The sequence below is a fragment of the Pezoporus wallicus genome, unplaced genomic scaffold (genome assembly GCF_028554395.1).
Source record: "Pezoporus wallicus isolate ANWC-B61680 ecotype Strahan unplaced genomic scaffold, APGP_CSIRO_Pwel_v1 scaffold_7383, whole genome shotgun sequence".
Taxonomy (NCBI): domain Eukaryota; kingdom Metazoa; phylum Chordata; class Aves; order Psittaciformes; family Psittacidae; genus Pezoporus; species Pezoporus wallicus.
In genome coordinates, this window is record NW_026636323.1 from 228,914 (window position 1) to 256,378 (window position 27,465).

Below are 27,465 nucleotides of genomic sequence, written 5' to 3' on the forward strand. Positions count from 1 at the left end.
CTTCTTGATAATTTATTCCAATACTTCAATGCGTAGAAAACTGAGGTAACCTTAACAGGAGCAAAACTCAATATTGCAGAAGGAATAAGAAAAATCACCAATGAAATCATATGTGAAAGTACAGCCATACGCCACTCGTTCTTTAAATCTGTACAGATTTGTATGTTTCCGAAAGACAGATTGGCTTAGATTGTTGGCAATCCACAACTGTTTTGAAAGCACTGTTGAACCCTGTCATACACTTGTTACGGAATGTAACAGGGTATGATATTATGAGGAAAGGCTCAAGACCCCTTCCTCCCTCTCTGATCTCATTTGAAGTGTGAGAATATCAGACTGGCACTGGTAATGCACAGGCCCCCAGTGTACATTGGGTCTCATTTTTTTATGTTCTGAATTATCTTTCCATACCCTTTGCACTACAGATTTGTAGATGCCAAGGACTCCCAGCCTTGAACATACCATATTACTTAGTACATATGAGCAAAACATATTTATAGAAGACAACATTTTAACATAAAAAGTACTTCCTCTTGGACCTTCCACAGTCTGGAGATGATCCACAGTTTGATTTCAGACAAACTATTTCAGCTTCAGACAAAAACATTTGGAATGTCAATAGACTACTGAAAGTTCTTAGAATAGCCTTATGAACATTACTGTCGTAACTCAGTAAAACCCATTAATGTTTCCCGTAACACTGAATCTAAACATGCATCAGTGTGAACCATGATTGATAATTCCAAGTTTCAATATGGCCCTATATTTCCAGCTACTCTAGAAACAAATGGTTGTGGTCATTCACAACACAATATTGCATCAGGTAGAACAGACTGCCTCCTTTCAATATATGTAAGGAAATTCCAAATGTATGATGAGACAAAAGAAGATATATTTATTTGAGTGAACTTATAAGACATGTTAAAGCTACTATTTAATATTATAAAATCCTGATTAGCAGATAAGAAAATATTTTTGGGAATGCTTTCTCTTTTCAAAACATGGTACAAATCTCCTGCTGACAACCTTATAAAACACATACGTGCTGCAAAAATGAAACATACAACAGGAGTAATGAAGAATTACCTCAGCTTTCATCACCACTTCACTTGATTGAAACTGTTCTCATGTTCCATTAAGTATAATAATATATTTGGAAAATGTAAATAACCTAATTACATTTTCTTGTTTCAAGCTGCCAGGCACCAGTCATATATCGCAGTCGTATAAAAAGGAGATCCCTGCCCATCTGCAGCCAGCTCCAAAAGGGAACTAACTTAGAACCTGTGATTAATGAAGAAGAAAATCAGAAGGACGTTGTTAGAAAAAATGAGCATTGGCAAGAGACACATTTAAGTAGTCATGAACCTCTGCATTCTCAGCACATTTGGCCCCACAACCTAGACTTTAACATTAATAAAAATTTCTATTGCAAAAGTTATTGCTTTGTACTAATTACATTATACCATAAATGGGAGATTCTAGTTTGCAAGCAGCACATTAATTCCGTGTATGTCACAAGATGCATAGTTTTCTCTATGACAAAGTTTTGTTCAAGTATATAGGAATGCGAACATCGATAATTAAGGATTTCTTAGCAACACTGGAGAAGAGGACCACCATCAGTAATATGAATGTGCCAGTCTTCAGGCAAGGTAAGGAACCCACACTATGAAACCAAGCCCTCCTCCATCTCTGCTAGTCTTCGTGTTAGGTGCAATATACATGTGAAACTGCATTGAAAGAAAGCATTTATTTTCTAGTAAAGTCAGCTGAGGATATTCTCTACTTGCACTCTCCATCACCACTGCAGTTCATTATACTTTCTGTTGTTCAGTGGTTGTGTTGAGAATATATTCAGATTCGAAAAAAAAAAAAAAAAGAAAAAAGAAAAAAAAGGCAAAAAATAAGGACTGCCTTTGATGGAAGGGAGGAAGTGAGAAGAAGCAAAGCAGTATCTCTTAAACTGGCTTTGCTTATGAAGAAATATGTACGGAAGTATACCTTCCAGTAACCTGGTAACAGAGACCTCCCTACAGGTCTGAAAGAACAACACATCTTCAGAAGAGGAGGCCTTAATAGGTGGGCTGAGGATTTTGGAAGGCAAGACATAGTGAAATGGAGTTGAATCACAGAACAGTGATGGTCAGACTTCCTGCACAGTGTTTTACAATTGCAGTGTTTTTCTTAACACATTATAGGAAGGGGGCACGCCAAAGTAGTGCTTTATACTATCAGTATAACTACCTACTTTTGTCTCCAGTGGGAGTGAAAAGTTTCTCTCTCTTTCTACCCCTTCAGCTACACTTCCTGTACTGTGTCACAGCAAAAGGCTGGCAAGGACATGAAATTCAAAATCTGTATGGAAAGGCAGCTGAGTGTTATCAGAACTGGGTAAAATATGGGAAGACCCTTGGATATTTTATTCTGGATTGACACATAAGGAATCTTACAAGAATATAAATAATTTCCCTACCTTCAATTTCAGTCCAGTTGACAGCAACTTCTGCTATAGGTATTCCCAAGCGCTGAGCTATATAAAGAAGTTCCACATCAAATGCCCTGAAGAACACAAAATAGCAAATACAGTCACACTTATTTCCAGAAGAAAGATGGTGGCACTGTTAATTAAATACCCAGCCTGATTTAAGGAGGTTGGTGTTCAGTTACGAAGCTGATACCAATGCTCTCCAGGTCTGATGCACATGAAAGGGAAATTAATTTCCCTGAGTGAATGGCTCAGAACATAGCCAGCATACAGACAACACCGTCTCCTTTTCCCAAAGGTATAGGTCATGCTGTGCTCAGACCACTGCTCACTTTTCATTCTGCCACAATCATGATTTAAACATTTCCAAAGACAAAACAGCCAAATGTGCTCTGTCAATCTACATCTCTAGTAGCTTCATCAAAGGGGACAACTACCTGCTGTGGTTTTACACTGATCTGATGGATTCTCCCTGTACTTTCTAAGTCAAGAATAAAGGCAGCAGCACAGATGTGAGAAATTATTTATGTTACTTTGCATAACAGAACATGAACAACAGTTGTTCTTCACCTGGTGACTACTTAATGTACAAGACAGAAACCCTCAAGACCTGCCTTGGCACAGTTGTTTGCAGGTTGTGCAGCAAAATGAATTGGGAAAATGGTCCTACTTTAAGTCAGCTGCCCCTCCCTGCCCAGTTTGTCTAAAATAACACTTTAATCCTCTCACTTCTCTGCACAGAGAATTGTCTGTATGGTTCATTCTTGCAACTGCACACTCAAGTGGGGTTTCTGGATCTGAGACACTGAGGCTTTTGATATTACAATCACAGAACAGTTTAGATTGGAAGTGACCTTAAAGATCACCCAGTTCCAACCCCCCTGAGACAGGCAGGGACACCTGCCACTAGACCAGGTTGCTCCAAGCCCTGTCCAACCTGGCCTTGAACACTGCCAGGGATGGAGCAGTCACAGCTTCTCTGGGCAACTTGTGCCAGTGCCTCATCACCCTCATAGTGAATTATTTCTTCCTAATAGCTAATCTAAATCTCCCCTTTTCCAGTTTAAAGCCATTCCCCCTCATCCTATCACTATCTCCTCTTATAAAAATTCCCTTCCAGATTTCCTGTAGGCTCCCTTTAGGTATTGATTGGAAGGCTGCTATAAGGTGTCCCCTCAGCCTCCTCTTCTCCAGGCTGAACAACCCCAAGTCTCTCAGCTTGTCTTCATAGGAGAGGTGCTCCAGCCCTCTGATCATCTCCGTGGCCTCCTCTGAACTTGCTCCAACAGGTCCATGGTCCTTCTTATATTGAGTGTTCCAGAGCTGAACACAGGTGGGGTCTCCCGAGAGCAGAGTAAAGGGGCAGGATCACTTCCCTTGACCCGCTGGTCATGCTCCTTTTGATGCAGCCCAGAAGACAGTTGGCTTTCTGGGCTGCAAGCACCCAATACTTGGTCATGTTGAATTTCTTGTCCACCAACACCCAAGTCCTTCTCCCCAGGGCTGCTCTTAATCACTTCTCTGCCCAGCCTGTATTTGCACAAGGGACTGCCCTGACCCAGGTGCAGGACCTTGCACTTGGCCTTGTTGAACTTCATGAGGTTTACCTCCCAGGTGTCTCCAGGTCCCTCTGGATAGCATCCTTTCCCTCAGCATGTCGACCACATCACACAGCTTGGTGTTGCTGGCAAACTTGCTGAGGGTGCACTCAATCCCGCTTTCCATGTCACCAGCAATGTTGAACAGGATTGGTCCCAACACCAACCCCTGAGGAACACCACTCTTCACTGATCTCCACTTGGACATTGAGCAATTGACAGCAACTCTTTGACTGTGACCATCCAGACAATTCTTTATCCGTTGAATAGTCTCTTCAGTTTAGAGAAAGGGTTGTTGAGTGGGACAGTGTCAAATGCTTTGCACAAGTCCAGGTAGCTGATGTCAGTCACTCTTTGCTTATACACCAGTGCTGTGACTCCATCTTAGAAGGCCAGCAAACTTGTCAGGCACAATTTGCTCTTAGTGAAGCCATGCTGGCTGTCACCAATCACCTCCTTAGTTTTGCATGTGCCTTAGAACTCAAATATGATGGAAAATGGTTTGGCAACTACATATGCCAGTTACTGCTGATGTATCTTGTCAAGTCCCACAGACTTGTGCACCTTCAGGCTCCTTAGATGTTCTCAAACCCAATCTTCTCTTACAGTGAGAAGCACTTCATTCTCCCAGTCCCTTCCTTTGCGATCTGTGACTCTACCAGTGTGGCTGGAGCCTTACCAAGACTGAGGTAAAAAAGTCACTCCTCCAGGCTATTCATCCTTGCTTCCTCTTCCTTTTTATGCTGGAGTTTGTCCAGGAGCTTCTTGTTCATCCATGCAGACCTCCCAGCTTATTTGCCTGGCTTCCCCTTTGTTGGGATGCATCACTCCTGAGCTTGGAGGAGGTGATCCTTGAATATTAACCATCTTTCTTGGGTCCCTCTTCCTTCTAGGGCTCTACCAAGCAGATCCCTGAAGAGGCCAAAGTCTGCTCTCCTGAAGTCCAGGGTAGTGAGCTTGCTGTGCACCTTCTGTGCTGCTCTAAGGATCTTGAACTCCATCATTTCATGGCCAGTGCAGCCAAGGCTGCCCTTGTGTCACTAGAAAAGTTACATTAGAAAAGTGTTTTGGCAACTACAGCTTGTAATGCCCATACAGAAATCAGCATACGAAACTACCAGTACCTAGTACTGACAAGGGTGAATGCAAACCACAATTATAAAGATTCTGGTGATTTGGGTTAAATTTCTTAAGATTTATTGATCCCTGAGTTTCTCCCCTACCTTCCCTTGTTGTCTTCAAATGCCAGTAGGGGTCTTCTTGTTCCTTAAATGACATCTAGTAACAGGAATTTAAGCGAAACAGCTCCACATCCTCTTCCCCAACCCCTTCCAATAAAAAGTTTTTTAAAAAATACTATTCTGTATTGGAAAAAGCTGTCAATGGCCATCCACATAAGATTATTCAGAGTTTTTTTTCCTAGGGAAGCAAACCTTGAAATTTAAGAAATTGGAAACATTTTAATGTAGCTGTTGGTAAGGTTTCCAGTTTGAAGTAAATGGAACAGATGTTCCAAACCAGCTTACACAGGTCTTGAAAATACAGCCACAAAGCAGTCAAGTACAGTTCAACACTAGTCCACATTTTCTCTCAATAATAAGTTTAGAATCTGCTTAAATTCTTATTGCAAAGTCCAAGGCAATTTTCTTTTAAAATCAATAATAATTAAAAAAAAATAATAATCTTTTGCCACTGGAGAAAGTGTATGCAATAAATAATAACATATTTGCTCATGCTTCAATGGCTGCTTGAATTGAAGTCATTGGTAATACCATTTAACTCTACACAAAGGGCAGAAAGGGACAAACAGGTGTTCAAGTGCAGGCAAAAAGACATACTTCAGCAGGTTGCTAGCCAAGTTCAGATGTTATTTCCCTCTACTTCTAGCCTCCTTTTAAGCAGTGCAGTGCATTTCTGCAAATAATTAATGAATGCAACAACAGAAGTCCACTCTGAAATATGCACTTAGGTATGACACATACATGTAGGTTCCCATTGAAGTACAGACTGCAGCATGCTGGCTTGCAAGTGAAATCATTACCAAACATGCATCAACCTGAACTCGCCCTGTGCATTTATGTCACAGGACAGCACTGACATACCTCAGTGTTCTTTCTGCAAAGACAGCAGAAACAGAGGTTTTCTACAGAGACTACAGTTGCTGTGGATAGAGAACCACTTTGTAAACCTCTTTTTGATTGGGACATAGGCGTTTCAATTGTCACAAAAAAGTTACAGGAAGAAATGTGTTGTTGGTGGTTTTTTTACCTCAGCGAACTGAATCTGCTCCAAGCAGCCTTGCCATTTCATGATTTTCTTTAAATGAGGGTTGAATACTGTTCTATTAATTATGCCATGGTCTCTTCTACTGAAGTTGTATTATTTATTTTTTTGCTGACATTTTACATTTGTAAGCCAAAACTCCCATGTATTCACCTCTGAATGTTTGAGTCTTGTGAATTAAGACTAGATCTAATTTTGTAATATTTTCTACTTAACTGACTAAAAATCTTAATTGTCTGATGAATTATACTGTACAAGCTGCTCTAAAAAATATTACTACAGAAAGTATTAGGCCAGTGAGCTAATAGCTATTTGCAACAATTCCAATGGACAACAAATTACTCGAATGTCAGCATATGCATCACAGCACAACAGCATTAAATAATCTGGTGAACTCCAGTGCTCAAAGTAAAAGATTAAAGACACAGGAATTAATCAGGTTGAACACTAATACTGTTACATGTGGTTGTCTTTTGTGTAACAATGAACATATCCTGAAATTAAAAAACCCCTACTCAAAACTGAATGGAGAATGGCTTCTGTAGTATACTGCTGGGACATCTTGCTGCTTCCCCTGTTTCCCACCACTTTTTACTACACCTCATACACATCCTAGGGTAGTTAATCAGGGAATATAGAGTGCAGTGTACTCAATACACTGATGGTATTACACCCATACTGCAGATCACCAGATCCAGCTGGTACAGAAGAACCGTACAGACATTTCTATAGCCAGGATTTAAGCGTGGGTATGTAATCTGGAGCCTACCCTAGAGGAGATCAAAGTAACACCAGTGGATGAGTTGGTGAGTGTAGTACGTGTGTTTTGACATGAAGCCATTTGTGGCTAGTTAACATGTGACAGAACTGCTCTCAGAAATAGCAGGGAATTATTCACATCACCTACTTCACCTGATCCTGCTGCTAAGAGAGAAAGTAGGTGCCTCTAAGGAGGGAGGAGACAGCTTAGGATACCCAAGTTTGGCTCCAGCCTAAATGAAGTTCAGGCTCTAATCTAAGTATCCAAAGTTAGACAGTCAAACACACATGGTGCGACAGCTTCCCCATCTTCTAATACTGGCTCCATTATATGTTAATTAACACAAACATGAAGTGTAAAATACAGAAAAACTTCTCCATCTGTTTGTGTATGTTCTGAGGAGTGCTTCTGGTTAACTTACAATTTAAGATGATGCTGGCTAAAATTCAGTTGAACACCAAATTGGCAGGTGTTTAATTTAATTTAAACCTTTTAAACCGAATATTAAAATGCTTCAACTTATAAAATATACAACCTGCAAATTTATTCTGTATTTTAAAATTACAGTAAAACTGTTGTGTTTTTTTTTTTTAAACACCAATTTTAAGTGTTTCAAATTTCAAAATCAGGCTTTCAGTTATACTGTTTTAACTGGAATAGAGAACTTTTCTGAACTCAAAATAAGTTGTTCCAGCAAATTCTCAATGGGAAGAGAAAACTTTCAATAGTCAAAGAGGTCCAACAATGAAATAGGATGTCAAGTGGGTTAGTCAAGTGCTGTAGCTGTACTGGGGCTTTTGAAAGTCCACGTATATCTGCCAGAAGCAGAAGTTTTTACAAGACAAAACAGACATAGTTATAACAGCAAAATATTCTTGTGTTGATTAGACTTCATAAACAATTCTACTTGCCATGCACAAACCCAGGAAAAACAATTAATTCCACTGCCTGTGTTAGTCTAAAATGCCAAAGAACTGGAAAAGAAATCCCTGTAGCAATTTTAATGCTTAATTTTCTGTAATTTTTATATAGACACTACATTTAGATATTAGCAACAAACATTATTTTTTTTATATTGAGCTTTTGAGTTTTAAATGTGAAACAGCATGGCTTGTTCAGTGCACAAGGCAATTTTTATAGTCAAAAGTAATAGCAACGATTTGATCTAATGAGTGATCTGCTGAGTTGCACAGTATCATTATAAATTGCCACTTCACAAAAGTACGTCAATCAAACCAGGACTAGAACTATGCTTTGAATCCGCCATCACCCTATCAATATCCCGGGTAGGAGAGTAAGTGCTGCTATGTCCAGCTCTCCTACGTAAGGAAGGACATTTTCTGGCTGAAAGAAAATTTATGATTTTTTTGTTTGTTTTGGCAGAAGAAATCAATGAAAAAAATTAGGACAGGAAAATTCTGCCAGTGAGAACATTTAATTCTCCACTTTTCTTCCTGTGCATTAAAATTTAACATAAACAGTTACATTTCTCAGGTACATAAACAGTTACATTTCTCCATATTCATGCACAGCCAGCTCTCCAAAGAACCGTTAAAAAGACTAATGCAGTCACAAAAAATCTAGTTTAGGATATAAGCATTACTTCTTTGTATCAAATACATAAGTAGCTTGCAGTATCTATTAATTTTCAAATGCTTTATAAACTTTATTAGATTAACAAAACATTACAGGAAATCCCTCTCTCTTTAAAAAGTGTGACATAACCCTGATCATCATAATGATGAAACAGTGGTTTTCTGCAGTGTTTCAGTTTGCTTTTAAGATTTCCTAAATATAAGAGGAGCCATCCAGTACCTAAAAGGTGTCTGCAAAAAATCTGGAGAGGGACTTTTTACAAGGCCACGTAGAGCTAGAACAAGGGAGAATGGCTTTAAACTGAAAAAGGGTAATTTAGATTAGCTATTAGGAAGAAATTTTTTACTGTGAGTGATGAGACACTGAGACTGCTCCTCAGACTTGCTCTTTGACTGAAGTATGTTATCAGCCTGCTTAGAGACATACAAATAAAAATATAATTTCTTGAATTTGTATTGATTTGCCTTTTGGAGCAGTAGCAGCAATATCCAGCACTTAAGGCAGTCTCCTATTGTCCAATGCTAGTTCAGCACTGGTGCTCTCCTGTATACCTAGGTATTCCTGGATTCCTTTATCCAAAGGGAAGAATTCTCTGGGCTACAGAAACAACAGGTGCTGCCTAAACAACTCAGAGACTGAGCTGCCTTTGATACAGAATTGCTTCAGTAGTTTTTTTTTTTCTAACTCAGTACCTCCAGGATTTACTGAATAGTTTATCCTTCTGACACAGCTGAGGTACCAGCAACGCAGCACATTTTTTCCTACATATTGCTTCGCTATGAGTTAAATTTACCCTGCTGAACTTCAGTCATTTACAGTGGATACACCTTTTGTACAAATTATCTACAGCACCTTTACAGCCAAGGGCAGGAAATGGGCATTTGTTGGCTGCAATTCATCTGGTGTATTTTAGAAGCCTGTATTAGGATGAAATTAATTGTACTCTAAAATTGTCCCTTCTATTGGTCTAAGACGGGAGATTAGATGACAAGTAGATGCTCTTCAGGTGTGATAAAGCAAATCCTGTCTATTGTGTATGCATATTCATATCCTAACTGAGCAGTAAGCTTAACAGTTCAGGGAAAGAATTATTAGGTAGCCAATTTTATAGTCATTTTATATCACATCATGCAAAAATATGTTACATATTAACTGGTTCAAATATTTATTATGTCCTCACATAAGAATTCACTTTCTACTGTAGCACCTCAAAAAATCTGAGTCTGACAGAACCTGAGCAGACAGGACAGACAAGGCTTCTGCAAAAACCAAATAGTGTTCATTCTCTTCAACAGCTCACCACGCATTCTGCTTCAGCTCCAGGGGAGCCCTCCACAGACTCAGTGACTAGGGTGATGGCTCTCAGATGGCTTTTATTCTATTAAATGCTGCTTGTTTGTTGAATATTCTCCGTCACTCTCCTTCAGCATTACTAGAATGTCTAAGCAGTGACCATACTGAACTGAACTCTTTCAATACCTAACAGAGCTGCACTTCACTAATGGGATTCTAAGATTCCGAAAGAATCAAGTAATTTCTTCAGATGTCAAACAGCCCTAATGCAGAGGCAGTAATAAACCCAGACTTCCGAGCATCCAGTCCAGTATCGATGGTGGTTCCTCTGCTGTTGGTCTCAGTATCAGTGAGTTGTACTGTGACCCATTAGGGAGTCCCCATTGCTCCAGGTTAGCAGAAATATAATACTGACTACTATTTCTTCCCCTTACATCTTCATGCTCATACAGAACCTCGACAGCACAATGCCTAACCAGTTTTTATTTTCGTTTTTACATGTTATGCAATTGTAAGATATCAGGGCCCACTTTTGCTTAAAATAAGAAGCTTTCAGTATTGGGCTGTTTCAGATTCTTACATTATTACATACACAGGAATCCAATGTATGGTTCTATGGGATGAATGTTTGATATCCCTTTGTAACTTCCAACTGCAGTTATCCCAACTGTGAGTCCAACACAGACATTTCAATCACTATTACCTTTTCCTTTGAAATACCCACTTTCCCCACACACTTTCACCTCCCCATCTCCCATTTTGTTTCCAGATCTTATAAATATTAACTGGAAAAGGAACAGTACTCTGTTTCGTGCACTGACACTTTGTTATCTTCCAGTTACACATGATAAATGGCTGGTTGTGAAGCTAACAAGTCACTTTGAATCCTTATTGTAGTTTTCTCTTTTAGCAGCGTCAATAATCGCAGTTTCTCTCCTCCATGGAGGTTTCAGTTTCCATGAAACTTGCCAAAGGTTTTGATCTCAAAATGTCTACTATTCCTTTGGATTTGGGTTAAATTAGCCAATAAGTATGAAAATGAAGGCAGGGAAGCACAGGGACTGTTGAAGGACAGATGAGGATAAAACCAGACAATATATTGCCCACTTTGGCAAAAAATGAAACCAACTTCAAACCAAACCAAACCAAACCAAACTACTGTTGTTTTAGGCAAATTTGTGACTTGGAAGTATCTGAAGAGCTATTCATTGGAAGCACTTGAGTTATTCTTCTTTTGACCAACAAAACATTCTTCATCACTAACCAGTGAATTTCAGATAAAAAAGAAAACACTCAGGGGGTTAGTTTATGGATTACAGTAAATAAAAGATCAAGAATAGAAGGCTCATTTTACAGCAGCACATATAAGAACAATGAATTAAGACACCAAGACATGCTCATAATGTTTCACACCTGCAATGTAATTACTATAAGCTAGCAATATCCTTTTTCGTTGGCTTTATTCCTGGATAATGGGGTACAGCACTATTATTTTTACTCTTTCATTCTTTTAGAGAATCCAAGTGACAGAGGAAAGCTTGTGAAGATTTTTTTAATAAAACCCCTGAATATTTTACATAATATGTCTGACAATTAAGTGCAATTATATTCAAAATCTTCAGTTTACAACAGAGGAAGATTGAAGGCTGCATTTTTACAGATTAAACTGATTACCCTCATTCATTTCTTTTAGTATTTCTTCTTGAAGCACTTAATTTATAAAGCCAAGTTAAACAGGACAATTTTGAGATGTGCAGTTCTGGGCCTCACATACATGTTTAACCACGTACTCAGAAACCCCCTGTATATGAATTTTACAGAATTTTACAGATCAAGTTTGGACAAATCATACATCTGGCTCAGCTATAGTTTCTTTTAGGGCAATAAGCAAACCACCCAGCAGGAAAGTGTTTTTCTAAAAGTTGACTGCTCACAGTTCCAGATTCAGTTCAACAGAAGTTCTACATTCAGCACCAGATTCATGTGTCCAAACACTACCTTTGCAGTCCCATTCTGAAGGAGCAATATAACTCAACTGTCACTGCCAAAGCTCAGCCTAAAACTGGATGTATCAGAATTGACTAGGACTATAGGATTACACACATTTTTGTATGAGAACTTTGTTCAGTCATTCTGCTCTCTGTCAGCAAACAGTACTCCATGAGAGGTTTTCTTGGATGAAGACAATAGTTTGAAAAGATTTAATTAAGCTTAATTAAGCCAGTCTTTCTATAAACAGTTGTGGTGTAGGAAATTTAATTATGGTATTTGTGTGGAAACAGCATTTCAGTCCCATAAAAGTAGTCACAACTGTATCACTCTCTAAAGGGAACTGTTCTATCTAAATTACAATGAAAGAGAGCTCTAAAGTAATTCAAAGACCATACATAATTTTCTACTGTCTTTTATTAATGAGCTCTATCAAGAATCTTCTCATGAAATATTCTAGTAATAAAAGCTGCAAAAGAGTAGACATTTCCTTTCACTTTGAGCCTTCAGTAATTAGAAACTTATCAGATATGGGTTTTAGGTACTTTGTTTTGGTTAAGCAGTACTGAATTGTAATGCATAAAACCAGGCTAATAAAGTTTTGAACTTTTCGTATCATAATAAAAGCTTCTCTCCATTTTTTACTCTGCTTGCATGGCTCACATCTGAAAAAGGAGAGAGGACTCTCAGAAAGAGAGTGGATTACAACATAATCAAAAAATTGCGTGATTGGAGTTTCTTTTAGCGTGATGAGAGAAGAGTTACACTGTTTTTAACCCCCTCTCCTAACCAATTATCAGTTGCTCTGATAAAGCAAAACCAAAATGCCCATTTAGTATTATGTAGCTCTTTCTATACCACATACCAAAGAAAAAAGAACTTGCAAGGAGTCAATTGTTGCCACCCAAAAGCACACCAATGTAGTCTTCTTTCAGCTTACACTGGATGCTATTTTAAAGTCAACTTAGTAAGCCCATCTGTTCCCTTTCTCCTTATCACAATAAGAAGAAAGAATAAAACTAAATACCCTACTGTTTCCTAAAGTGTCTCTTAATGACAAAACAGAATTCCTAGCAATTACCAGGATATTTTAACATAACAAGAAATCTAAATTGATGTGCAAGTACTATAACTGGTTAAACTGAGCAGCTAGGATTTATACATAGACATCACATGCTTCCTAGTAGCTTCAATACTAAAATTACTTTTTCAAATATATGGTAAATTAGGAAGAAACAACAGAAAAAGGAAGAATTTACCAGCGTTCTATATGAAGCGTTGAGAAAGTCCGTAAAGCAGCTTCTCTGGTCAGAAGTTTAAATCCACACTGCGTGTCCCTGATCTTTTTGACACAGAGAAACCATACAAGGAAGTGGAACCCATACATTAGAATAGTTCGAAAGTAAGAGCGCTGTGGACAAAAAGTGAGAAGTTAGACGGTTGCATTTAGGTGATGAGTGCGGTATTTGTGCAAGACTGGCTTACAGGACAATAACTCTGTTTTGTGATAGCTTTCAAAGTTTGTAAATGGTTTTTGTTTTGCACTGGAGTGAAACCAGAATTTTTCAATTGTTACAATGAAACAAAATTTCAGCTGAAAAGGAAAGACTTGATAGTCAAGTGCATGGTTAGTACTCTGACTTAGGATATGAAAAGTCCAAGTTCTTTTTTGTTGCTTTCCCTAATTCAGTGCAGCTTTCTGTTCTGGATAATGCCTTACCAAGTGGAGCAGGAACCTGCAGATGGATTTCAATTACTTAGTGGGGCAGGCATGGTATCTTCTGCATGATTCTCTGGGAATTGCCCCAGTGAGAGTGAAAGAGGTGGGGGAATGGCACGCTACATTCTCTACTCCACTGGACACTTCCAAGCTATTTTTCCTCCTCTGTCTAGTCCTTTTCCTAAAAATCGGTTGAACAGGTCCAACAAATTCAGAAGTTACCAGGACAAATGGACAATGGAGAACAAGCCAGCAGGACTGCACAAAGACTGCTACTCCTAAGAATATACACTAGAAAGGTTCCAGCTCCTACTTTGACACAAAAGTAATAATAAACTCAGGTTTCATAATACTAAAAAACCAGCAAATGGGACCATCTCTTCTTGTTTGCGACCCACTTCTTTTGTTCAAGACTGAATGATCTCCAGAGTTTGCACACATTGTGTAAAGGCACTTTAGGGAATGCAGTAAGAATGAACTTTTTTGTGCAGTATACAATGGCCCAAGTAAATAACAGGACTGAAGTAACAGCTGCTGTGCAAAACCGTTTATATTTCCAGCAATGTTACACAGTCACCTCTTCTGTTTTTTTGCTTTCACAAATATATTTTATATTCCTGGTATATGTTCTCCCAGTCTACTCTTCGGTTATACTTTTGTTTCTGACATAATAGTCATAACTTCTGCCTCTCAAAAGACATTCTAGCCCTAGGTTTATGATGGGTCTGGTGTGGATTCTTTGGCTCTTTTGATGAAGGTGAACCAGGTTGTGACCAAGAACACAAGGCTACCAGACCCAAAAGTGAAGCTCTAAGAGGTTGCATGACTGTCAGCCAGTTAAACTGCACTTACTCCACAAAGAAATGTTCCTGGATTATGTTTATCACTCCCATGACTTTATGCATATCATACTATGGGTTTGTTAAAGTACATTACCACCTCCAGAGGCAGAACACAATTCTTGATCTCAAGAATGAATTTAAGGTTTAAATTCTTATCTTAAAAAAATCCCATGCAGCTGCTTATCACAACTTCATTCTACTGTTTCAGATGCCACTAAGCCCAGACAGAAATCCCAACTTCTCAAAGATTGTTCTGCAAATTTTTTTATACCTACTACACTACACAACAGTCTCTTCTCAATGTAGTAAAGGCAGTGTTTCCTTTTCAGTTGAGGGACAGATGGCTGATGAAATGAAATGAGCTACAATTGGCGATTCCTTTATCAGAAAGTCAGAAATGTGGGAAGCAACAGGAAGCAAAGGATGGACACATCCTAAAATTTGTCTTTTGCATTAAAAGATAAAGTCCTGTTCCAATTCCTCTCCCTCATGTATCAAGACCTTTAAACATGAAAAGACACATAAATGCACTAAAGAAAGTTTACCTATATTCAGAACCTGACCACAAAATGAAGCATTTTTTCTGGGCTCAAATTCATCACATACATGATCATCCTGAGTAGCAATATTTCCAGGATACACTGCCTACACAGGTAACAAGTAACTGCAAATGGTATATTCTGTGCTATAAGCAGGCAAGTACCATGTCAAAGATTTACCCTAATTTCTAATAATGATGAAAGTTTTGGATTTTTTTTGTTTTGTTTGGACACTAACATACCCACAGCAGTGTTTACAAGAACTCTTTCCAGTGAACCACTCCAATATTACCTGATAAACCAGAAGAAAGAAATTAAAGGTCTACAAGGGGCTGAACATTACCAGTGTAACTTCTTTTGAACTTTTGGAACTATTTTAGTAGTTGTGCACCTATTTTAGAATAATTTCGAGTATTAAACATCAGTATAAACAAAGCATACTCTTGAGAACATTCAACATGATGAACACATCCAATGATGTTGAAAAAATGAGTCCAGCAATGCGTCAGCTGCAATACAAGTTCCATGCCTGTCCTTTGTCAACTACTGTCAGCCAAGACATCAGAAAACCAGATGCAAGATAAGACTGTGAGTCTATACACCACTGTTTATTCCACAAGAGTCACACAGAGAACAGTGCTGTCTGTATGTTCAAATTTCAAAAATTTTACTATCAGTAATATGGAAAAAATACAGCACTTGCCCATGAATTGAGAGACTCTTCAAACAGTTTGTTGCTAATTATCCCTTACTTATTTGAAACAGGTTTCAAGATCTGCAGGTCAAGCTCTTACACTGGAAGGGGATCAATAAAAATGAACTCATCAGTTGCATTCCACTCCAGCCCCAGTACTTGTTACCAGCTACCAATTCTGTTAGCAATTAGAAGCTCTGTTTGTAAGATGTTCTGAACTAGGAAAATTCAATCCATAAATTGAAGCACTAACCCAAAGCAGTTCAAAGTGCCTAGAAATCCAGGCACATATACAGGCATACACATCCTATGTATATGATGGAGCACATGCTACATGATGAAAAAACTTATGAAAAGCTTTTCCTATTTTTTAGCTTCCATGCTTTTACAAATATTGATTATTTAATAGTAAAATATGCAGGACAGCATCAAATAATGGAAGTATTTGAGTATTAGTACACAGCAGGAAACGGAAACAAACCTTTGCTACTGAGTCCTTCTCCAGGTGAGCTCTAGAACCACAGGAAATAGCCATTTCATTCTGCACACAAATACAAATTAAAGAGTTATTATTTAAACTAACATTTTCTGAATCAGTGGAATCTTGTGTTGAGAACTGTATAATAAAAAACTTCAAAGGAGTATACTTTTCTGCCTCCTGTAGCTGCACTTTTTCTACTGCTAGTTTCTGAGGCTAAAATCGGTCTTTTCTACAATTAAACAGATCATCTAAAATTTATTACATTTTGCATATGCTGGATAGAGATTGCTGCAATTTATTCAGGTCTGGTTTAGCTTACATTGTTCCTCTGAGGTATGCATACTGTGAATGTGTTAAAAAGCACAGATAAGCATTTAGCATTCCTAGGCACTTAGTGTTATAATATGCTTTCCCTAAATATTGCACTGTAGCATGGACAATAAACTACTTGGTGCACTGATATACCTTCACACACTAAAATGCCACGGTATCAGCCAAGAACACCATCTGAAATTAATCAAAAGATGTAATCATAATGAAAGGTTTAATATTATTCTCATGCTACTGCTTCTTACATGAAATGTCTTCAATCTGGTATACTTGAGAGTGCGGGACTGATGCCGCAGAAGCAGCGACTGCTGCTGCCGCTTTGGCAGCAGACAGCATCAGCCAAACACCGCCGCCCGGTGGCTGCCGCACTTCTGGTCCTGCACTCGCAGAGCACGCAGCATCCCTCGCAGTTCCTGCTGGAAGGGGGCACACTGCTTCCAGCACCTCGAGAAACTAGCTACAAGTACCTCACTCATCTGCATTTAAGCAGAAAATAAACCTCATCTCTTTCAAGTCAAGCACCCAAAGGAGAATGACGATGCAGGGAGGAGCTCTTGTTCTACAGGTTTTTGAATTTTGGTTTACAATAAAAGTTCTTCCAAATACCATCATTAAACTAACAACTCTGAGAACCTCTTAAAGCAGGGTGAAATTAAGATGCATCCTTAAAGGTATATAAGATGACATCAAATAAAAGGAAAACAGTTAAAAAAGGAAAAATTGATTTTTAACTGAATAGGCAACATATGGTATTTACACAGAGTAGAACAACTTCAAAGGAAGAATGGTCAATCGAACATTATGTACTGCATTGAAATAGGCACAGTGTATACAAAAGAGGTAAGAATTCTGTCAAAGCCACCTTCTGACAGCCTATTCTTGCAGCTTGGCTTACACCTTGGTTTCTAGACTTCCATCTATCTCTTCAACCAGATCTCAAAAAACTCAAGCTGAAGAGAATTAGAAAAATCAATCTGAACGCATGTGCATTAAAATGAAACCATGAGAATTTATACTCACAGGCCATGGCTGAAGATTTTTTAGACCTTCTTCTACTTTTTCAATATCTGCAAATTTTGTAGCTCCATCTGCATCAACCATAAGAATATTTTCCCCCCGAGAACTAAAGACACCCTGCAGTCAAAATAATCAATAAATATCAACACCTTTGAAATCAGTATTTATCTTAAGCTAGCTAAAAGACACTCCCAAAAACCTAATGAAGTAATTAGAACAGTGGTATCTCGAAAATTCGACACGTTAATATTGACAACAACTTAACAATTTATATTGTAGTAAGGACTGCACACTGAGTAGTCTGCCACAGCCACAGCCAATGCATGAACGAGAAAGGTTAACAATTCCTTCTTCAGAAAAGCTTTCAAACTAAAAGCTTTATAAATCAAAATCCCAAGAGATAACAAGTTGCTAGAGTCAGCTACACAGGGGAGCACAAAACAGCAGTGATAGGCAGCTGCCACTGCCTTTGATAGTGTTACTTTGTCATTTGGAAAGGAGGATGCAGTGATATTTTTTTCGTAACACTGTTTCAAGAGCATTCAAGAGATAATCTTAAATTAGTTGTGAGTAGTAAGTCTTAAGTCATAGAACCACTGCAAAGCATTTGTGATGCACAGGTCTCAGCTTGTTTTGCCATGTTATTGGTCAGACATCTTTGCCAATTTTTGAAGATGTCCAGACAGGAAAACAATCAGCAGTGGGTTTGACAAAAGTACTGCTGGAACCAAGCATGTGTGACTTTAGAAGAACCTGTCAAGGAAGCAGTAGTATATACATCCACCTCACACTTTGTAGTGCAAAAATCTATCACACAGAGAATCTTTCTCCTTCTCTTGGAATAACTGTAATTACATCCCTTACAAAAGCTCCATACATTCGAATTTAATGTTCTCTCCATTTGCTATAGTTACTTGTGTTTAATAAAAAAATAATTTAAATTGACTTATTAAAGACAGAGCTTAAAATATAGTCACTGATAACCCATAAATGACACAACAATTTTTCATAAAAATAAGATGTCATTCATCTTAGGAAAAAAATGTTCCTTCTAAATGTGTAACAGCTATTTTATTTTTAGAACATGATGATTTTATGATAAAATGTATGTGAAAATTAGTATGTGAAAACATAAATGGTACCGGTTTTACTATCAAATGCAGGTGATACCAGTGGGTTCCAGTGAACACAAACTTTGCTGCATGTGATTGTTTGTTTGTTAGCCATTTTTAAAACCAGAGGCATGATGTGGAAATCAATGTTTACAAATATAGCTGTATTTTTTCTACTAAAGCTTTACTTTAATATGTAAAAGGTTCCTTGTTTGGCTGGTCACTTTTTTTAAAGGCAAGCCTATTTCTAAGTGGAACTAGCAGGAGTGTAAAATTCAAATCTATCTTTTTTTTTTTATTTTTCTGCTTTTGAACTGTCATGCTAAAAAAAAAAAAAAAAAAAAATCCCTGTTATTGATCTTCCTGTCAAGAAACTACCTTTTCCAAGATCTAAAATGAGGTTATTTTAAAAAGAGCTTTTGCCTTCATTTATAGAACCCATACTCAGTTTTCTGATAATAACTTTGTTAATGCATGGAGTTCAAAACGTCTATCAGCACAGCTCTAGCTGCTGCATATTTGGGCACAGGTAGTTCAGACAACAAGAAGGAGATGAAAGCATCAATTACCATCCTAACTGCTCCTCCTTTCCCTCGATTTTTTACCAAAGTAAGCACTCGCACTTTGTCGCTTCCATATTTCTTGCAGTACTTCATTGCAACCTGACAAGACAAACAAAAACCAACATAAAACAAAAACAGAAATCAAGATAGAAGTTTACATTTGCTCACCCTTTTTAAAAAAAAAATATCACAGAGCTATAACCATTTCAGGCAAATACATTGCCAGTGTTTCATAGAATCATAGAATAGTTAGGGTTGGAAAGGACCTTAAGATCATCTAGTTCCAACCCCCCTGCCGTGGGCAGGGACACCTTACGCTAAATCATATCACCCAAGGCCTCGTCCAACCTGGTCTTTGCTGGAGTCTGTTTGGGAAAATAAAAATCAGTTCAGAGTCAATGCAAGAGGAGGGAAGAAAATAATCATGTTCAGTAAGAACAGGGTATCACCCCAAGTAATTCTAAACCCCATTCACCCAAGTCCAAAAACCTCAATACTAATATAGTTTATATCATACTATTACAGACCTTTTACGTCAACACCAAGTTAATAAAAGAAAAATAATTTTCTACCACTACCTGTTTTTCACTTGTCTTGCTGCTATTTGTGGTTTTAAACAAAAATTGAGTGACCTAAAATCCCATTCACACTGCAGGAATGCGTACATTTTGTTCCATGTTGTGGAGAAGACAAAGCATAAGTTTTCTTCTATTATTTTCTAAAGATTATCTCAAGCCCTTGTAAGTCCAGAAGCCTATGGCCATAGTGTTCTCAGTTAATTCAGAAAGAATGCAAAGCAGGCAAAAATAGATATATATAAGCAATCACTAGTGGACAAGCTTAAGGAAAGTAAAAGAGAAAGCAGCGTTCATTTCAGCAGCTAACTAAAACATCTTCTAAGCAGTAGCAAAAAAACCCCTCAAGTTGGCCAGCCTTTTTTTCCAGTGACGTACATCAAACTAACAGAAGAATGCAGAACTGTTTCAAAAACCCTACCAGTGACATAGAATCATAGAACCATAGAATAGTTAGGGTTGGAAAGGACCTTAAGATCATCTAGTTCCAACCCCCCTGCCATGGGCAGGGACACCTTATGCTAAATCGTATCACCCAAGGCCTTGTCCAACGTGGTCTTGAACACTGCCAGGGATGGAGCATTCACAACTTCCCTGGGCAACCCATTCCAGTGCCTCACCACTCTAACAGGAAAGAATTTCCTCCTTAAATCCAATCTAAACTTACCCTGTTTAAGTTTTAACCCGTTACCCCTTGTCCTATCACTACAGTCTCTAATGAAGAGTCCCTCTCCAGCATCCCTATAGGCCCCCTTCAGATACTGGAAGGCTTCTCGGAGGTCTCCACGCATCCTTCTCTTCTCCAGGCTGAACAGCCCCAACTTCCTCAGCCCGTCTTCATACGGGAGGTGCTCCAGTCCCCTGATCATCCTCGTGGCCCTCCTCTGGACTTGTTCCAACAGTTCCATGTCCTTTCCATGTTGAGGACACCAGAACTGCACACAATACTCTAGGTGAGGTCTCACAAGAGTAGAGTAGAGGGGCAGGATCACCTCCTTCGACCTGCTGGTCACGCTCCTTTTGATGCAGCCCAGGATATGGTTGGCTTTCTGGGCTGCAAGCTCACACTGCTGGCCCATGTTCATTTTCTCATTGACCAACACCCCCAAGTCCTTCTCCACAGGGCTGCTCTGAATCTCTTCTTTGCCCAACCTGTAGCTGTGCCTGGGATTGCTCCGACCCAGGTGTAGGACCTTGCCCTTGGCATGGTTAAACTTCATGAGGTTGGCATCAGCCCACCTCACAAGCGTGTCGAGGTCCCTCTGGATGGCATTCCTTCCCTCCAGGGTATCAACCAAACCACACAGCTTGGTGTCATCGGCAAACTTGCTGAGGGCACACTCAATCCCACTGTCCATGTCAGCAATGAAGATGTTGAACAAGACCGGTCCCAACACCGATCCCTGAAGGACACCACTCGTTACTGGTCTCCAGCTGGACACTGAGCCATTGACCACAACTCTTTGAGTGCAGCCATCCAGCCAGTTCTTTATCCACCGAGTGGTCCATCCATCAAATTGATGTCTCTCCAATTTAGAGACAAGGATGTCGTGTGGGACAGTGTCGAATGCTTTACAGAAGTCCAGGTAGATGACATCAACTGCTCTACCCCTGTCCATCAGTTCTGTAGCCCCATCATAGAAGGCCACCAAATTGGTCAGGCAGGATTTCCCCTTAGTGAAGCCATGCTGGCTGTCACCAAGCACCTTGTTGTTTTTCATGTGCCTTAGCATGCCTTCCAGGAGAATCTGCTCCAAGATTTTGCCAGGCACAGAGGTGAGACTGACTGGTCTGTAATTCCCCGGGTCATCCATTTTCCCCTTCTTGAAAATGGGGGTTATATTTCCCTTTTTCCAGTCATCGGGAACTCCACCTGACTGCCATGATTTCTCAAATATGATGGCCAGCGGCTTTGCAACTTCATTCGCCAGCTCCTTCAGGACCCGTGGATGGATCTCATCAGGACCCATGTACTTGTGCATGTTCAGATTTTTAAGATGGTCTCGAACCAGATCCTCTCCTACAGTGGGCCCAAGGTCTTCATTCTCACAGTCCCTGTATCTGCCTTCCAAGACTTGGGTGGTGTGGTCAGAGCTTTTGCCAGTGAAGACCGAGGCAAAGAAGTCATTCAGAACCTCAGCCTTCTCCAAATCCTGTGTAGCCAGTTCTCCTGAGAGCTTCCTGAGGGGGCCTACATTCTCCCTAGTCTTTTATTTGCTATGTACTTGTACAATCCCTTCCTGTTATCTTTAATACCTCTAGCTAACATTAATTCTAACTGGGCCTTAGCTTTCCTAACCTGGTCCCTAGCTTCCCGGAAAACATCCATGTACTCTTCCTATGCCACCTGTCCTTGCTTCCACTTATTATAAGCCTTTTTTTTCATTTGAATTTTCCTCAGCAGCTCCTTATCCATCCAAGGAGGTCTCCTGGCCCTCCTGCTGCACTTCCTTCTACTTGGGATGCAACACCCCTGAGCTTGTAGCAGGTGATCCTTGAATATCAACCAACAGCCTTGGGCCCCTCTGCCCTCTAGGGCTGTATCCCATGGAACCTTCCTAAGGTTCCTGAAGAGGTCAAAGTCTGCTCTTTTGAAGTCCAGGGCAGTGAGCTTGCTGCACGCTCTTCTCACTGTCCTGAGGATCTCAAATTCGACCATCTCCTGATCACTGCATCCAAGGCTGCCCTGGAGAGTCACATTTCCAACGAGCCCTTCCCTGTTGGTGAGCACGAGGTCAAGCATGACACCTCTCCTTGTCGGCTCCTCTTACTTGCAGAAGGAAGTTGTCTTCCACACAATCGAGAAACCTCCTGGATTGCTTGTGCCGGGCCGTACCGTCCTTCCAACAGATATCAGGGTGGTTGAAGTCACCCATGAGAACAAGGGCCTGTGAGTGCGAGGCTTTTCCTATCTGTCTATGGAGTGCTTCATCCACAGGCTCTCCTTGATCAGGTGGTGTGTAACAGATCCCCACAGTAATGTCTCCCATAGCTATATTCCCTTTAACCCTGACCTACAAACTCTCTGTTAACTGCTCACCTGTCCCCAGACAGAGTTCCATACTCTCCAGCCTATCCCTAACATAAAGGGCAACTCTGCCTCCCCGTCTGCCAGGCCTCTTTCCTAAAGAGCCTGTAACCTGCCATTCCGACACTCCAGTCACAGGAGCCATCCCACCATGTTTCTGTGATACCTATTATATCATACCCCTGTAGACGTGCACACATCTCTAATTCCTTGTGTTTGTTCCCCATGCTACAGGCGTTTGTATAGAGGCATCTGAGCCGAGCTCCAAATGAAGCCGGCTCATTGGCTGGAGTTGCTGGGATATCTCTACATTGCTCCGAGCATTTACTATAGGTTCTGGCAACTGACGGGTGTCTTGGGATGGAATGATGCCCCCCTCCCCCAACACATCTAGTTTAAAGCCTTCTTGACCAGTCTGGCAAGCCTCCTACCAAAACTGCTCTTTCCCTTCTTTATCAGGCCAGCTCCACCAGCCCCCACTAGACCTGGCCTACAAACTTGGGTCCTGTGTTCAAGACACCCAAACCCCTGACTATGACACCACCCTTCTAACCATTTATTAACCTGGCCAATCCTCCTAGCTTTTTTTAGGTCCTCCCCTGTATCCTGGAGAATTGATGGAAAGACTATCTGAGCTCCGGAGCCCCTAACCACCTCCCCCAGGGCTCTGTAGTCCTTCTTTATGTTCCCCAGGCTACTGCTATCTATACCCCTAGCACCCACATGTATCACCAGGAGTGGGTAATAGTCCGTGGGACTTACTAGAGCAGGCAGCCTCTCTGCCACATCCCTGATCCATGCCCCTGGTAGGCAAAACATGGGGATTTTTAAATGAACAATGCCACAAAGGGTATGGGAAAGAGCAACACAACGTTCCAGCTGCTCTATCACAGTACAGAATAGTGATTTAAAAAGGCTTTTTAGCTTCCTCAAGTTCACATTCACATCACTGTGCATGTTTAGAATATTTCATAAGAAATTCCGTGAAGTTAAGATAAGAATTTTTAGAATCTCAGCTGCAGGAAATAGCTGTCACAGATGCCAAATAAGAATAGTAGTATTTGTAAAATAATTCTATATGTATGCATGTGTGTATGTGACATCCACAATGCATACAAGACAATGACAAAGTATTCAGAAACATGAATTTTAATTAGTAACTACTACAAGTAATGAAATACAAATGCAAAACATTGCTATATTCCATAAATAGGTACAGAAATCCACACCTGATTGGTGAGACACTTCTTTTTCTTACCTTTGTAGTTTCATCTTTACTACCATCATCCACCACTATTACTTCATATGTGAATGAAGGATCTCGTTTCTTAAAAATAAAACCAGAAATAATGTATTTCATCCAATTCCTGAAGTAGGTAGTAGGTCTTTCAAACATCAGCATTCTTCTCTCCCTATCAGTTTTTAACTCATTCATGGTTGCCAACAGACACTAATGATTCTATAATGTAAATTTGTTAAGATGGCACAATTAAAGACTTTTGCCATATTTGATGCGTGATCCATTACATCAGATTTTCATAGTTTTCTTCAGCTATGACCTAGAACTAAAAAAATCAACTTAGTTTTAAAAGATGAAAGCTCATAACAGCAGCAATGTTAAGAAAACCCAGCCAAACAAAATCCTCAAACTTTCAGGATGGGCTTCTTACCTGAGAACAAATGCTTAAGAAACTTGTTGGAACAAACCAGTATTTAGTTTAGGAAGCTAATTGTATGGTTAAAACTTAATTTCTATCTTGGAGAGATATCATGAATACAAAGACTTTTCGTCATGTAGTAGTATATTAAATTTTTACTTAATTTAAAAACTTACCAGCATTCAATTTAAAAACAACTGATAAGAGTCAGAAACACTGCTTCTAAGCAGCTAAATAACACTGTTTTAATGTACACCAAAATAACAACGTGAATACATCACTGACATATTATACATGCCGCATATAAAAATAATAAACTTTGAATGCAAAATGAAAATACCTGTCTTTTTTCTAGATAATCCAAGGCTTCATCCATCATAAGAGGTACTAGAGAAAAGGTGGAGGAGGTAAGATTAGTAAATCATAACAGGCAAAGCACCAAAAGCACCTGCAAAAGCAAGCTGAAAATAACCACAGAACAAAGCTGAGCAAACGCCCTCTTGCATAAAACACTACCTTCAGTAAACAAGCTTAGCACCTGCAACTCTTAAGTCTCCTCCTTTCTGAATGCAAACACAACACTGAAGAGAATCACACATGTAAGACACGATAAAAAGATTTCTTCTGAAGAACAAACTTTACATTTTGAAATATGTAACTACACAATACTAAAGCAACAAAAATAATCATTGTCCATGACTAACCCTACGAATCAGCACTGACTTTATCTATTCAACCAACAAGAGAAATTCCTAACATTAGCCAATAACATGCTTTCTCTTACTAAGGCTGCTGACCCTGATGCTTCAGCCAACGAATAGCCACTACTTTTGCAGCTGATGCATTTGCAGTTCAGAAAGGCATTCAATCTTACACTTGCTGTTGCACTGCAGGTTCATTCCTGAGCACATTTCAGGTTATTATTCCATCACCAAAGAGAGGGACAACCAAATGAAAATCACATTAAGACCCTGCTTACTGAAAACAGGTGTACAAGAACCAGAACTGAGGAATGCATTAGACTTGAGAAAGGGCCAGGCCTACCTTGGGTCCAGAGAGACTTCATCAACATCTCTCTTCACGGGATCCCAAACAGCTCAGTATTTTCACCCACCAAGAAAAGGAATGACAACATCTGCTGCCACATAAACCCCATGTCAAGCTTTAAAGCTTGATTATTTCTATTGCATCTGAAAGCCTTTGCTTTTTAGTATCAGACGCTCACATATATGGCCAAGTCAGAGACCTGTGAGATCATCCTTTTTTTCCTGCTCGTCTGAGCTGCAGCTGTTGTGCACAGAATGGGAAGCTCTCAAACCAATTTTAAAGTCTTTTTCTATTTCTGGCCTTACAGCATTTACACAGGCAATGAGCAGCCATTCTGCTGGACTTCATTAGAATAAAGAGGCTCCTTATAAATGCCCCATGCTATTTTTAGCAGCAGAAATCAAGTTACACAGTGTCTTAATTTTGAGGTTCAATGTACTTAGACTGTTTTCTAGAAACTGTGTCCAAATCAGATACATAATCTGGCCTGCCAGAATCTACTGCTAACATAAACTGACCTCTGCACTATTAAAGCAACAACAGATAGATTTTCTTCTTTTTCATAAAGCAAGAAAAATCTTACACCGGTCTTCCTCATTGTACGAAGGCACAACAACAGAAAGCTCCCTGGTAGGGGGATCATGTATACTTGGCACAGATTCTTTCCTGCCTTCAGCATTTACGAAGAATTTCTCTTTTTCATGTCGGTGAAAGGTTGGCATTTTTCTGGCAGTTACATGAGCAATCATACAAATCTGTGATGCAAGACAAAAAGAAATGAGAAAAAATAATTGAGCATTCTACTAAAGGTTTATCTAACTGTTGAATGTGCTGCAAGGGGCAACCAACTATACTCCAGTAATGAGGTGGGTCAACAGTGCAGTCCTTCATCCACTGACCAAATCACACAGGACCAAAACCTTCTCAGGCCATTTGATGGCATCATTTCACCCACTCTGACAACTGCCAGCATCATTGGCTTGTTACTGTTTTTAACTGCAAAGCATGTAGATACTTCTCAAGGGGCGACCCAAGCCCTGCTGCCCCTTCCCTGAGTAATCTCTACCACACAACTGCCTCTGATCCTGAACAGAGCCACCAAAATCAATGGCACTACTCGGGACCAGCGCTTGCAAAACTGAGGCTCTGGTCAACTTTATGCATAGCTAAAATAAACCTGTAGAACTCGGTCTTTGGGAGTAGGAGTACTTGGAAACATCATATACACGGTACTGTTGGCAGGCAGTGTCAAACTTTTCCCACTCGTATTTCAGTCACTCGGAAGCACACAGGACTCCCAGCAAGTGGTCACTGTGTAAGTGCATTAAGGGGATATTTTACAAGGTGCGCTGTCAGAATGAAACGCTCCACTTTTAGCTCGTTTTCGAGGCGTTTCACACAACGCCTTGCGAAAACACTCTCCCCACAGAACACCACACACCAGCACAACCCCGCCAGCGGCTGCACAAACCGGGGTCTGCCGCCCAGCCCGGGCCAGCCCCGGGGGCTCCAGTTCGGCTGCAGGCCGCAGAGGCCCCCCGGCAGGCCCGGTGCTGGCAGCGCCCATACCCCGCACCGCTGCGGCGGCAGTGAGGCCCCACGTACCGCGCCCTCCCGGCACAGCGGTGACCGCGGCCCGGTTCTCACCAGCACCAGGAGAAAGGCAGCTAGGCCCGGCAGCGCCAGCGCCAGCACGGCTGCAGCTGCGGGCAGGGACGGGGGCAGCGGGAGCTCCATCGCCGCTGAGGAAAGCGGCGCCGAGCCGCAGGCACCACCCTACCGCACAGCGACAGCGACGCGGAAGCGAGCACAGAGCCGCTGCCGAGAGCGGCCACCCTGCCGGGGGCAGGCT

General features: G+C 40.2%; 1 protein-coding gene across 3 annotated transcripts; it reads right to left on the reverse strand.

Moving 5' to 3' along the window:
- ALG5 (ALG5 dolichyl-phosphate beta-glucosyltransferase) lies at positions 1-27,443 on the reverse strand. Of its 3 annotated transcripts, none has more exons than XM_057399973.1 (10): positions 27,261-27,443; positions 26,197-26,368; positions 24,907-24,953; positions 24,167-24,235; positions 19,312-19,404; positions 17,634-17,747; positions 16,284-16,343; positions 13,267-13,418; positions 2,477-2,562; positions 1-1,284 (listed from the first exon to the last, which is right to left on the reverse strand). In XM_057399973.1, the coding sequence occupies exons 1-10, from the start codon at positions 27,348-27,350 to the stop codon at positions 1,172-1,174; spliced, it is 996 nt and encodes a 331-aa protein (XP_057255956.1). In that variant the 5' UTR covers positions 27,351-27,443; the 3' UTR covers positions 1-1,171. The 3 variants fall into 3 exon arrangements, with proteins under 3 accessions (XP_057255956.1, XP_057255955.1, XP_057255957.1); XM_057399972.1 differs by having other exon boundaries at positions 27,219-27,443; XM_057399974.1 differs by lacking the exon at positions 16,284-16,343 and having other exon boundaries at positions 27,219-27,443.
- Between the last annotated feature and the right edge of the window lie 22 nt (positions 27,444-27,465).

Bases quoted from the DNA above. Each gene is read 5' to 3' on its own strand.
- ALG5 (XM_057399972.1), bottom strand. From the start codon at position 27,350: ATGGAGCTCCCGCTGCCCCCGTCCCTGCCCGCAGCTGCAGCCGTGCTG. The intron at 24,236-24,906 runs GTATTTTCATTT...TTTATTTTTAAG, and splicing joins ATTATCTAGAAAAAAGACAG to AAACGAGATCCTTCATTCAC. The intron at 16,344-17,633 runs GTGAGTATAAAT...ATTTGTGTGCAG, and splicing joins AAAATCTTCAGCCATGGCCT to AATGAAATGGCTATTTCCTG.